The sequence below is a fragment of the Harmonia axyridis genome, chromosome 1 (assembly GCF_914767665.1).
Source record: "Harmonia axyridis chromosome 1, icHarAxyr1.1, whole genome shotgun sequence".
Lineage (NCBI taxonomy): Eukaryota > Metazoa > Arthropoda > Insecta > Coleoptera > Coccinellidae > Harmonia > Harmonia axyridis.
In genome coordinates, this window is record NC_059501.1 from 52851205 (window position 1) to 52865577 (window position 14373).

The following is a 14373-nucleotide window of genomic DNA, read 5'->3' on the forward strand; positions in this document are numbered from 1 at the left end:
ATGATAACCAGGTTGAAGTCGCTTTATATTGATAGAACTAATCATTAGATAAATTTTATATATACGCTAAGGCACTTTTACCCGTGCGGATGTTCAACTGTAACTCTAGGATATTTTCGTAAATAGTTCATTGTAACGGAAAAAATTGTTTGTGCGATTTGTTGTGTAACAGATGGGTAGTTGGCATATATTCCCTCATTATTTCACACAAGGACTCTTTAATTGGAAGGGAACATGAATATTATGAAATTACATACCTGTTTTCAATAATAAACATTTGAAAAAGAATTAACTCCCTACTCCTACTACTCTATTTACATAAATTCTAATGCAGTAGTTGAAAATTTTTTTGAAACTAAGAAATCTAGGTCAAAAGTTAACTACAGGAAAACGTGCTATAGATAGCGATATATCGGTTTCGCTCTTTTTGAAGCTCATCAATATCGTACAACCCAAACATCGATGACAACTAAATGAAAACAAATGCTATTAGGTTAAAAGACATCAGTAGCAGCAAGTTTTAAAAGGAAACATCTTACGGAAAGATGTTTCGGAATAAAAGGTTGATTGTTTTATTTTAAGGGGAAGTCCACTTATGCTGGAACCCCTTGCATTCAATTCCCCCTTTTGAGGATTATGGGTGTGAACTAGGGCTGGGAATCATGAATGAATGATTTAAATAATCGAATATTCATTGAATAATTATTCGAATAATTGCGTTTTGCATTATTCGAATATTCAGTGAATTGTTGAGTAGGTATTCACAGAATAGTTGAATAATAATCAATGACTACTTTTCTATTCATGAATAAATAATCAGTGAATAGTCGAGTATTCACTGAATAGTTGAATATTCAATAACTAGTTTTCTATTCATGAATAATCAGTGAATAGTTGAGTATTCACTGATTAGTGGATAGTATTCTATTCAGTGAGTATAATTGGATATTTATAAATTATTGTTACTATTCATGATTATTCACTGGTGATTAGTAGTTAGTTGAGTAATTAATCATTTGTGAAGTTACGAATTAAAGTTTGAATGATCACTTAGTTCACTATTCAGGAATAATTAAAAAAGGTTTTGTAATTTACTATGGACAAATCGTTTTATTAATATTAAAATTAGGGGAAATTACATATACATTGAAATTGATTGATACAATTGAATTAAAATTATTTATTTTAAAGTAGACACTGGTATTCATCCAAAGAAACATGAATAGAATTGGGATTTCATCAATAAAAATATATGAAAATGGAATATAAGATTCTATAATAACATGTGAATTTAGTAATAAAGAGTTCTAATATTAATAATATAAGATTCTACATTCGAAATCTGATGACGTCTCTTTAATCGCTTGCAAAGTTTTTTTATTTAAAACCTTGCTTTCCTGTTCCGTATGCATTGCCATTTCTAGACATTACTCTATTTCAGTGATCAAATATTGTTTGATTCTTAATTGCGAACCGATGAATCTTCCGTTTCTGGGTTTAAAAATGTACACACAGAAACTGGAGTAACATCCTTCCCTAACAAAACTGTATCAGAAAAACATAGTTTTTTGAATCTCTCATAGAATTGAACACGTTTTAATGTTCTCAGAATCCGCTTGATCATTAAATATTTACTCAATATTCATTGAATAATCAGTTATAATATCATAAGAGCATAAACATATTTCAATTATATACCGAGTCACTAGAGCGACACTCGAGTGGAGCGAAATAAGTCGTATAATCAAAATATGAAAAACATTTTTAATTTCTTATTTATTAATAGATCTATAATCAAAGTGCTGCCTTTTGAAGAATTCAATGACATTTCACTGAGCTTTACTTTTATTTATTTTTTTTTGCGAACGTCCAATTACGTATCATTAAAGCATGAGTTTAATCAGTGAATATTGACTGAATGTTCATTGATTAATCACTGAATATTCACTGAATAATCATATGAATAGTTGAATATTCAATGAATAATCAAGCATGAATATTTGTTTGAATGAATTATATGAATAATCGAATAAATTTAAGAATGAATATTCGCATACAAAAAGGCGAAAAAGTCCCAGCCCTAGTGTGAACTTTGAAATATCGAATGAGAACTCCTGTTTTTTTTTGCAGATTCGTATTCTATGACGGAAAATACAAAAGTTTTGTACGAACAATTTTCCACGAAACGTCAAAGATAGCTATGTATTCGAGTAATAAACTTCTGTCTGAACGACCGTTCCATTAAAAACTCGAAACATTTTTCCATAAAATGTTTCCTTTTCGAGATTTTTGATTGATTCAACTCAAAAAAATCACTCGGTATTCGCTGATGCTTCTGCTGGTCCTCAATCGAATAGAGTCTGTTCTCATTCGGTTGTTATTAATGTTTGAGTTGTGGTATTTGTTCGCAAAGGGGCGAAATCAGTCACTACTCACCTGCGATGACAGCATGTTTTCCTTTTGTTAACTTTAGATCTAGATTTCTACTAGTCCGATATTCTCGTTCATGCAGGGCCGCTTTCCGTTGAAACGTTTTCTATATGGTTTATACATAAATTGTTTGGTAAGTGCTATTTTACCTATAATTCTGAGATTCTTGCTTCAAACTGTCATGGCATCTCTGATGACGTGAATATTTGGACAATATTATACCGCCCGAGGGCCGTCTATAGCAATGAGTTATGACAAGGCTATCGATATGTATACAGTGATTCTACATAGAATTATATCAATCGAAAAACCAGAAAAAATTTTGAATTGCGTTTGGTTATGAAGTAACATTTTTGAAGATATGAATTTTTCAAAATCAGTAGCTCGTTTATTAGTACGCTTATTGCGCGTTAGGACACCTGAATAGGTATATCCACGGGTTGTAATTTCTATGGTTTCGACGACGCTATCAATTCGAAATTTTGCACGAAGCTCGAAATTGTCATTTACATTTCGAAAATTGTATCGAGCATAACCATTGTTGGCATGTAGTTTACTATTAGAGATGATAATAAACCGTGAAAAAACTACCCCTGGATCCCTAGGTCAGTCAATGATTTTTTCACAGTTTATTTATATCGCTAATACTAATCTACATTAAAAATATGGTTAAACTCCGACGGATATTTCCGACGAATTTTCGAAATTTGAGGGTTGAAAAAATTACCCCTAGATCCCCTGGGCAGTCAATCATTTTTCAACAGTTCATTCACATCGCTAATAGTAATCTGCATGTTTAGGCTCCGACGCGTATTTCCGAAGATTTTCTATATTTAACGGTTGAAAAAACTACCCCTAGAACCTTAGGGAAGTCAATAATTTTTTCACAGTTTATTCACATCGCTAATAGTATTCTACATGCCAAATATGGTTATGCCCCGACGCGTACTTCCGGCGATATCAATTTTTCAAATTAGACAGATGATAATTTGAATAAAAGCTTACTATACTCCCTAAATTTATATCCGATCTTGTGAATATTTCTATGAGAAATCCGCACGCCACTGGTCACCGCCTTCGGGTGTTTCCGTCAAACAGTCTGCTGGAAACGGTCTGCTAATTTCACACCGGTAGTAGAACGAGGTGAGTACGGATCGTGTCCAATCACGAGATATCTCAGAACTGTTTTTGTGAATAAATCAAATTTTTCCAACTTTGTCCAATTTCAAAAAGTCATGACAAACGAATTTTAGATGTGACAACTTTGAGTGACATCGAGTATTGAAGCTGAATTTATGTTTTTTTTGGAAATATAAACAATGGTTTCAAATTCGAAATACAAAGTGATATGTTTAACCTGAACACTTTATATGAGAAATAATGAATCCGGTCCTGGAATATTGAAATAATCAATATCTCTCTGACTCGACCTCGGCATGTGTCAATTACATTACAAATCAGATCAATTAATCAAGAATTAATTCAAACAAGAGACATCCCAAGTTTCAATAAATTCCGCCGATTAGTTTGGTTTCATTATATTCATGAATATGCAAACTCGCCCTTATTTAACTTTCTTATAGGAAAGGCAGAAATTTATTTTTTTGCTGTCAATCCGTTGTCACCTATTCTTATTTACCTCTGTTAAGAGTATGCACAGTTAATCCCGGGACACCCTGTATATACCTACCTACACGTAAAATCTCTACTCGCTCGGGTCCGTCATCTCTGAAATCTTAAGTAGGTTATTTTTTCGATATTCTGTTCGCTTATAATTATTCTTTATATACTCCCAAAATCTCCACCAGATTGGATCTGTTGTCACGGAATTTCTTTGTTTTCTGTCTGGGTATTTTTTCCAGTATTCTTCTCGATTTTTTTGTGGTTCTGCTTATGTGATCATCTTGGAATTTTGCACGAAACCTGAAAATTTTAGTTCAATTTTTCCTCTCATTCAAATTCAAATGTTGAATAATATTGAGGAGCTCCATGTAAAATTCCATGTCTATCGTATCCCGAGAATCAGAAAAAATTCAAGTTGAATATCGGAAAAATGGGACATCTGATTTGGTTAAATTAATAATTTCAAGCTTCGAGCAGAATTTCGAGGTGATAAGATCAGCAGAACCAAAAAAAATTAAACAGAATAACAAAATAAATTTAATACTACATTAACTTCAGATCCGACCGATGTAAAATTTTGCGTGTAGATGAATAATAATAATTTCAAGTTTTTGGCAAAACTTCACCATCAGTATCATAAAAAATTCCAGCAAATTCAACAAATCGGACTAGATTCAAATTTAGTTTGTATTGTGTTATAAGAATCCCTAATAAAGATTAAATAACAGACAAAGAAAACATCATCGTATTTCATATAATAAATACATACAATAATTCTGTGGTGACCAATAGGCATATGAATGATCAATGATCATTTTTGTATCTTTTTATTTTTTAAACTCTCCTGAAATAACCGAAAAAATTCGAATTTCCCAGTTATACAATATTCACAAAATTTTGCATGAACATCCGTTTCCGTTTTTATCGATTTTCAAATTCAATGGGATAGGTAAATTGCTTATTATTATTGAGAGAAATATCATGTGGGTTCTCCGCAACTATCAAAGTGATTTTGCCTAAATGAACTTAATCGAAATATTCGTACTCTGGAACCTACCCTGAAAGTTTCCGTCCGATAGTTGTTACGTACACGGCCAGCCGGCATAGAATTCTTCATTGAAATCAATTGACCATATTCACCGTCGCCATATTGTTATGCGACAATACCAACTACCCAGTGTTCCCAACGAAGAAATATTGAGTTTACTAGAAAAATTCCACAATATAAAGTTTATAAGTGAAGTTTATGTGTACCTTTTCTGGCTGCTACGCCAGATAGGCTTGTTTGGGACAACATTGTGCAAAAATTTCACCTTTTGGAAATAAAAAGATTAGTGAAAGGTGGTTTTCTGAACAAATTAATTGTGGCCGAGTGTATAAATGAATGCTTCGTTCCATTTTTGGAAATAGTCAGTGGAAGAATAGTCTTTATGGCTGATAGTATTTTTGATATTAGCGGTATTTTTGTAGTAAACTCAATATTTCTCCGTTGGGAACACTGGGTAGTTGGTATTGTCGCATAACAATATGGCGACGGTGAATATGGTCAATTATGGAGTCCATTTTCGACTCAAAATTCGTCAATTGCAGACATTTGGGCAATATGTTAGCGCGATGCTTGCTTGGAACAAACGCACAATATAAATTAACCTATGTTCGTTATTGATTATCAATCAATGTAAGTTCTTTGTATGGTTTCTCTGATCTTTGTTATATTTTATAACATTGTTATTTCATCAAAAGTAACACCAACTTTTTTCTCCAGGAAATGGCCCCAGCGGTATTGCTCTCTCATATATGTTATCAGGAAATTTACCTTTTATCACATCAACTTCACATCCTGATGAAATGTTGGCCACACGTTTGACCACAGCAGTAAACCAAAGCTTGATAGACGCAGATCTGGACTTTTTATCAACAGGTTTAGAGGGGAGATCAACGAATCCGATTTCTTTGTTGCTAGATGCTTTACTTCATCCCTGTGCAGATGTAGGAATAAATATGGAGCCGCTAGTAGAATTTATGAAAAGTGGAAGGGAGGTGTGTATTTTATTCAAATTGATATTTTCATATTGAGATTTTGAGTTGTCCTAAACCTTGAGCATAGTGTCTACTCAAGCAAAAGTCTAAATATTGGTCTGGTTGAGTTCTCAATTCGAGATCACTTGCGATCTCGACACAGCTTTTTTTCAATGAAAATTAATTGCGCAAAAATGGAAGAAAAAACAGAGAAAAACACCGACTTGGGAAGAATATTCTTGTGATTATTTTACAAATATAAACTAAATTTCAACCTAGTCCGATAAGTTGATACCTTTGGCCATTCTTTTCGATATTCAGTTTGAATTTTCTATGGTTCTGGTGACGCGATAACATGGAATTTTGTATGATATAATGCTTGAGGTTTTTGTTATATGTAGATCTTTAAATTTTGACTCTATCCAATCTGGTGTCTCTATCCAATATTATGTCTTTTCGATAATTTTTTTCAATTTTGTCAATCTTCTGAAATGAGTCGAATCAACAACCTTCGTGTTGATTGCCGTCAAATTAATCACTCCTTTCAAAATTCGTTTGGTGTGGTAATTGAATAGTCTATATACCTTGTTGATGGAAAATTATTTGAGAAAATGCGCTTCAAATTAATTATGTTCCAAATAATTAGGTTTTTTAACCCGCTGTTTAAGTGTTGAGGTGAAGATCTCAATATCCCATTCAATCTTGCTTGGATTGATTTATTGACGAGCAAGGTCATCTTCCGCAATGTTTCCACATTTTTGACCTGGTGCTTTGTTGTTATAATTTATCCATCACTGTTTATTTTTTTTTAATTTGGCACATATAATTTGAAATATTTACCATTATGCAGGCATCAATTTTCATGGTTTCTTCGGATCTGGAATGCCGAGTTTGAGTTGGTTAATAATCCGACTATGGGTTCCGTAAATATACTTGTTCGACATTGTGTTTTCCTGTTGATTTCGAAATTGCATATTCGAACGCGATAAAAATAGGCATTTAGATGAATAAAAACAATTCGAAACTCCATGCAAAATTGCATATTGATGGCGTCACCAGAACCAGAAAAAATTCAATAATATTAGGTACCCAATATTTCTATTTTTGAGACCATTCCGAAAATTACAGACATTAGGCTCTTTCCGCAGACAGAACAGCTTGAACAGATTATATTCGTTTAAATTTCATCTGATATGAACCACCACAAAATAACGAATTACTCCATCCAGTATTTCGGAAAATTCTATTCTATAACGAGTGGAAGCTGCCCTCAAGCTATGATATTAGTGAAATTGAATGAAGTAGAAAATTTAGGAAAATTGCGATTTCTTTTTTCCATAGTAAAGATTTTTGGTAGAAGTAGTTTGAGGTAGCAATATCATCATTCATATGGATTACAATCAATCGTTTTCAATTGACCAAATATATTTTTTCCCTAACTTCTCCAACATGATGATGAATTTTAATAATTATTATTACAACTGTTTTTGTTTTACAGATCGATCACGTGGTATTAGGGAAAGGACTTCCCGGTGGTTCCTGGCACAAAATGGATCCTCAAATTCTGACTCTCTCTTTGGGAAGCTGGATGTCCCTTCCGGGTATACCGTTTCAATCCACAGATTCTGGAGAGAGAAGAGCGTACGCTTCGAGCGTTGCTCAATATTACGTGAAATACGTTGACGAAATGAAACTGTCTAAATTTTTCCGGAACAACGTGCTAGTATCGATGGTCAGACCAGTTGAAACCTTGAGGAAAATCGATATCGTTAAGGAGGACAGGAACTGGGTACAGAAAATCGACGCGAACGATAGAATGAGTCTGTGCACCACAATAGGAACTAAAAACAAACCCAAAAAGTGCATCATCTCCAATGCCATTAATTACATCTGGAACAGGAGCGGAAAACGAGACTGCAGCAAAACTTGTAAAAAAGTCCGCAGCCAGCGAACACATAACGAACACAGCCCCAATAGAAAAATTAAAGAAATACTGTCCGAAAAACACTATATGCAGTGCGACCTCGAATCCTTCGATTCAAACTCTTCTCTGAGCAGTTCGGATAGCAACAATTTAAACCTTGTTGATCCTAGACGAGATGGAGAAATTGTTCCTTCACGTGTTCATCACGAGAACGATGTGAATTGGATTATAGAAACACACGATTTGGAGAGCGGCAAAACTACCATATACACTTGCAAATATTTAATTATGGCTAATGGCTGCCATGATGTCCCAAATAAACTGAGCATAAAAGGTGGAGACGATCAAGACTGGCTGTTGTATGATTTACGTGCTCTGGAATGGTGCCTTGATAACAAAATGAACATGCAAGATACAAGTAGACCAGATCCTGTGCTTGTGGTTGGAGCTGGTCTGAGCGCCGCTGATGCTGTGATAGCGTTAAGGGGAAGAAATATACATGTTCTTCATGCGTTCAGAAACAAAAGTGCCGATTTAAACAGACAACTTCCCGAAAATATGTACCCAGAGTATCATAAGGTATGCTTCCTTGTTTTATTAGTTAAATATATTTTGCATAATCCAGATTTCTGGATTATAAACAGTATCTCTTGCCAAGCATATAGGCTTGTTTTCTTGTTGGTAACCCAACAGAGATTTTACTGATACCTAAATTATTTACCAACGTTTCCATAATAATGCATTCAATTCAACAAAAATTAAAAACCCAAAATAAAGAAAGTAATGGAATAGAAATATAACTTTATATAAACGTCACATCTAACTTTTCAGGAATAAGGTGCCAGGAATTCGTTTGCTTTGTGAGATGCAATCGTGGAACAAATTTCTTGAGCTCTTATTTCCACATATCTGTTCCTTTTCTTTCAATTAGCTCCTTCAAACGTTGCATAACGGTCAGATAGTATTTATTATTTAATGTCTCACCTTCTCGCAAATATTTCAGGTACAAAAATAATAAATAGAAAAAGGGTCATCACTACCTTCGATCGACCTTGAAGTGATTTCTTCGATTTCGACTCTGTTGAAGGCTCCATTCTGAAGTAAACTCGCGAACTAAAGTCACATCACCAGCGCCGATGAATTTCATGAGTAGCAGTCATTCATTGAGTTTTTAAAAGAAAGGCATTTAATAGTTGAGCTTCAACAAGTTTCATACTCATACAATGATTTGAAATAATATTTCAGTTGCTATCTGCCTCAGACTGAATATTTGCATTTGTCATTTCTTTCACTTAAGCGATTCAATGAAAGACTACTTCTAATAATATTTTCGTTCCGAATTGAATTGAAGAAAAATTCAGGAGGATCTTTATTTATGATTCATATATTACTTTCAGGTACATCAAATGATGCAAGATGGATGTTCATCTTACCCTTTTTACACATCTTATCCAGAATATACCTTAACTGGTATAAATCAAGTGGAACACACTGTTATATTATCTACTAAAGAAGGAAGATCTGTAGAAATCAAAGTTTCTTACGCCATAGTTCTGATTGGATCCAGACCTGACCTAACATTTTTGCCAAAGAGTTCAGATCTAACTTGGAAGCAGGCTCTACCAATAGATGGTAAAACAAATGTAGTCAAAACGAACAAATTTAATCACAGAGTTGAAGGATATAAAAATCTGTATGCTGTGGGTACTTTAGCGGGTGATAACTTTGTCAGATTCATTCCTGGAGGTGCTTTAGCAGTTGTGGCTGATCTTTATAAAAGGAATCAACTCGATGAAACATGAAGATCCTTGCTTTTTATTTACTCACATGTTAAATATTCCAAAGAATTCGTCAATTCTATGTAGAAAATAGGATTCAAAAACACATTTCCTGTGTGTACAGGGTTGATGACAGGGAGTCAAATGATATTCGGCTTAGCTATGAAATGGATAGTTCTTAGCTAATTTGATGTAGCAACTATTCTGTGATCAAGATAACTTGATGGTCCTTTAGGGATCTCCGTGATATTATAGTATTTTTCAAATGATTCAAGAGAATATAATGATAAAGCACTAATTCATCTCATATCCAATTTGAAATACGTACCTATATGAATCATATATATATTATTGCTAATTAATTTGCCAACATTCCATGATTGGGTCATATTAAATTCAAATATATTCGCAAGAAGAATCATGAAAATCAATTGAAATAATATTGAATATGTACATCGGTAATTCTTCACATCAATGTAACAAAATTTCAAGTGATCAAGGAATGTTATCTAATGCTCAATTATTATCTACTGCATTTTCATGAACATTTTTAGTAGTTATACTGTACTCTATGAATTTTTTACAAGAGCTGTCTACATCCCAGTTATTGATAATTTACATTTTTAGATGATATTTATTTGCATTTTATATACATAATTGTTTGTTTTTTTAGTTTGTTAATTAGAGGATGTTTTGTGATTTTTATACTTATATAGATATAACTTGTTGAAAATTTAAAATCTGATATTTATTTTGATAATAAAAACTCTGATGAATCTTTGTTTCCTGATGTGCGAAAATTATTTTTGGACAGAAAATTTATAAATCCCAAATAATCCTTCCGAAACATAAGGTGTAGATATGACTTCATTTTTTGTTTATCTTCATCATGCCGTCAACATAAAATCTACATATACTATAGACTCAAGGCTCATTTTCACGGTCATAGTGATAGTAATAGTAATCTTTATTCATGCTTTACAATTGAAAAACAATGTTTGCACTCGTCAATATAAAATATAGGGTAAATCATCATATTTACATTTATAAATATATTTACTATATACACACATATAACACAATTAAGTATAACAATATAACAATTCAAGGAATGAATAATCAACTGATACATCATAGACAAACTGGGCAAAAATCAAAAATTTCTCACAGGTATTGGTTTAGATCACAATTTAAAAACTCATCAATGTCGTAAAATGCACCTTTCATTAAAATATTCTTTACAGCATTTTTGAAAAAAATTTAAGGACATAACTTTATAACATAAGATGGAATTTATGGATATTAACTATGTCACCAATATGAACTACTCGATAGTTACTATCACCGTGAAAATGAGTTTTTAGAATTTATTTTCTTTCTAATCTCGTACTCCATAGGCATATCGGAAAGTCTCTGCTCGTGCACAGCAGAGGATACATTTTATTTTTAATTTCGAAAAAGAACATCTCCTCTAGCAGCTGTTACCCGCATCAAAATAAGTATTTGAAGAGCAATTGCGATGTTAGGATAATTTTTGGATAACTTAACCTTCTCTAAAAAATTGAGCAACTAGAGATGTAACAGTCGAATCTAGCGTGCGACTCAAAAAGAATTCTGTGCTACGATGTGTTCATGTTTTGGCGAGTTGTTCTCAAGCCAATTTACAAGGTACGCCTACCCCCAGGGGTTTGGTGCCTCGTCCCGAGATCGCTGGTGGACTCTTCAGGAGGCTATCCCGCGATCTCTGCCTAAGCTTACCAAGTGACTCGGTTGCTTAGATCTTCTTTTTGTTTAAGGTCCGGAATTCACATTCCCTTCGCCTCTAATTTCATTTCTCCTATTTTCTGCTGTTGTTTGATCGGGAGGCTTTCCTCCCTACTTAATGTCACTTTTTTCTTCTATTTAGTTCTTTGAAAGAGGTATTTCCTCTTATCGGTCTGTCTTTAATTTGTATTATCTTTCTTGATTCCTTATTCTCGTGCTCTTTCAGCGTCTCTATTGTCTTCTTTCTTTGTTTATTGCCTATTTCTTCAATAGTTTCAATTTTTCTCTGATTTGTTGATTAGTTATACGTATACCATGGGGCCCCAACCGCTGTTCTTAATACTGAATTTAGTGTACTTTGCAATTGATCATTATTATTGTCCTTCGTATTGTACCAGGTATCTCCTGCATACGTGATGCTTGGTATTAGCACTATTTTTATTATCTTCAGCTTGTTTTCTGAAGAAAGTTTACTTCTAGGGTTGAGCAATGGGTACAATCTGCCGTGCAATTGCCTTGTCTTTTTTCTGTTTTCTTCTATCTGTTTGTTAAAATTCATTCTTTCATCCAGTATTACTCCCAGATATTTTGCTTCCTTTTTCCATTCTATCGTCTGGTTTTCTATTTTGACGTTTCCTGCTCTCTCTTTTTCTTTACTGTTGTACCTCCGAAGTAGATTGCAACTGTTTTCGATGTGTTCACTTTGAATCTCCATTTCTTGAAGTATTCCATCAGTGTATGTGGGTCTATCTGTAGCTGCCTATTGATTGTTTTCCGCATTCTACTGTGATAGTATATGGCAGTGTCATCTGCAAACTGGGCTATCTTGCATCTATTCATTTTCGGTATGTCTGCCATATATAAGTTGAACAGCAGCGGTCCTATCACCGATCCTTGGGGAACTCCGGCTTCTATTTCTCTAATCGTTGACCTGGTACTGTCGATATTCACCCTGAATTTTCTTTTTGCCAGGTACGATTGTATCAATCTCGTAAGTTTGATTGGAAATTTAATCAACTTCATTTTGTAAATCAGACCCTGATGCCACATTTTATCAAATGCCTTTTCTATATCCAAGAAAATGGCACCGTTATCTGTTGAGAGGTTCATTTGCTCCTTAATATTTTCCGTTATTCTTACCAGTTGATGAATCGTTGAATGGTCTTTACGAAACCCAAACTGATGATCAGGAATTATTTTCTTTTCTTCTACGCAATCTGTCAGTCTTCTGAGTATTAATTTCTCTACCACTTTACTGATTGCCGATAATAGGCTTATGGGTCGATAATTCGTTGGATCTTTTTTGTCTTTTCCTTTCTTCCAAATTAATATTGTATCTGCCGTTTTCCATTTGTTTGGATAATATTCTGTTTTTAGTATGAATCTGGCTATTTCAACGATTTCATCTCGTGCTTCTCCTGGTAAGTTTTTAATCGCTTGATTGAGTATTCCGTCTATTCCAGGTGTTTTTCTATTTTTTAATGTTTTGATAACTTCTTCAATTTCTTCTTTAGTCACTTCTGTTAAATATTCTTCCATTTCATTGTGATCTTCGTCTGTTATATTTCCTTGTAATTCGACTGATTGGTTGAATTGGTCGTTGTTGATTTTTGGATTCGTCTTGAATTGATGTTTCAGAGATTCTGCAAACATTTCTGCCTTTTCTTCATTTGTGACAGCTACTTGATTACCCTTCTTGAGTGCTGGTATCTTCGCTTTCGTTTTTCTTCCAGTTAGTGCTGTCGTCATTTTCCACAGTGATTGGTCTGTTGTATCTAGTTCTTCTAACTTTTTGTCCCAGTCTTCATAAAACACTTGTCTGACTCGTTTTTCACATCTTTCGTCAGTTTATTCAGTATAGTTTTGTCACCGGGGTTTAATGTGCGTCTATACTGTTTCTTCGCCTTTTTCTTCCCCTCTAACAAAATTCTCATGTCTAGAGGTAACGGTCTCTTCTTCGGTATTTTTTTGATGTTGGTGGACTGTACTTTAGCTTCGATTATTCTTTTTTCTAGATCCTCGATTGCTTCGTCTAGCTGTCCTTTGCTTTCTATATTAACACGTTTAGTTTGAATTATTTCTTTGAATTTTGCCCAATTAATTGATTTTCGGTCTGTGGGTAATCTGTCTGTTCCGATTTCTAATGTCAAGATCACTGGGCTGTGATCCGATGAGAGATCCATCTTAGTTTCTATTTCATAATTCGCTGATACGTTTTTCATTAATGCTATGTCCAGTTCGTCCATCGTACCTGTGGTTTCGTGGATATGAGTGGGATCTTCTGACCCTAGTACTAACAGATTGCATTTGTCTGCTATGGCTCTCAGTTTGGTTCCTTGGGGATTTGTCTTCCTGCTATTCCAATCAGGATGCTTCGCATTTAAATCTCCCGCAATTATCGTAGGTTTTTTAGTTCGGAAGAAGTTTTTTATATCGGCTTCTTCTAATCCATTGTTTGGGGAACGGTACACAGAGTAAATGTTTATTTCACCTGCCTTCGTTTTAACACTTACCCCTTTTTCTTCGATATTTGCACTTTGTACTTCTGGTAGTTCGTGGTGTACAATTCCTCTTTTCACTAAGACGCCTGTACCTTCTCCTCTACCTTGTTCTCTGTCTTTTCTATATGTATACTTCATAATTTCTTAATTTGAATTCTTTAGTTGGCTTCAAATAGGTTTCACCCAAGGGAAGTATATCAATTTTATTTTCTTCCAAGAAAAGAGTTAATTCCTGTCTTTTTTGACTGAATTTGCGTTCCAGAACGCACTCTTTTAACTTCGAGAATATTCCCTTGTATGGCTTGTCGATTTCGACAAGCACTAGGGGGATGGG

General features: G+C 33.9%; 1 protein-coding gene across 3 annotated transcripts in view; it reads left to right on the forward strand.

The window, feature by feature from the left end:
- Nucleotides 1-10564, forward strand: part of LOC123683574 (oxidative stress-induced growth inhibitor 1-like) — a 40929-nt gene extending 30365 nt beyond the window's left edge. For all 3 annotated transcript variants that reach the window (XM_045622612.1, XM_045622611.1, XM_045622609.1), the window contains exons 3-5: nucleotides 5819-6093; nucleotides 7571-8575; nucleotides 9394-10564. In XM_045622612.1, the coding sequence (XP_045478568.1) occupies nucleotides 5819-6093; nucleotides 7571-8575; nucleotides 9394-9798 (1685 nt within the window). In that variant the 3' untranslated portion in view covers nucleotides 9799-10564. The remainder of the gene's footprint in view (nucleotides 1-5818; nucleotides 6094-7570; nucleotides 8576-9393) is intronic.
- The last annotated feature ends 3809 nt before the right edge of the window (nucleotides 10565-14373 follow it).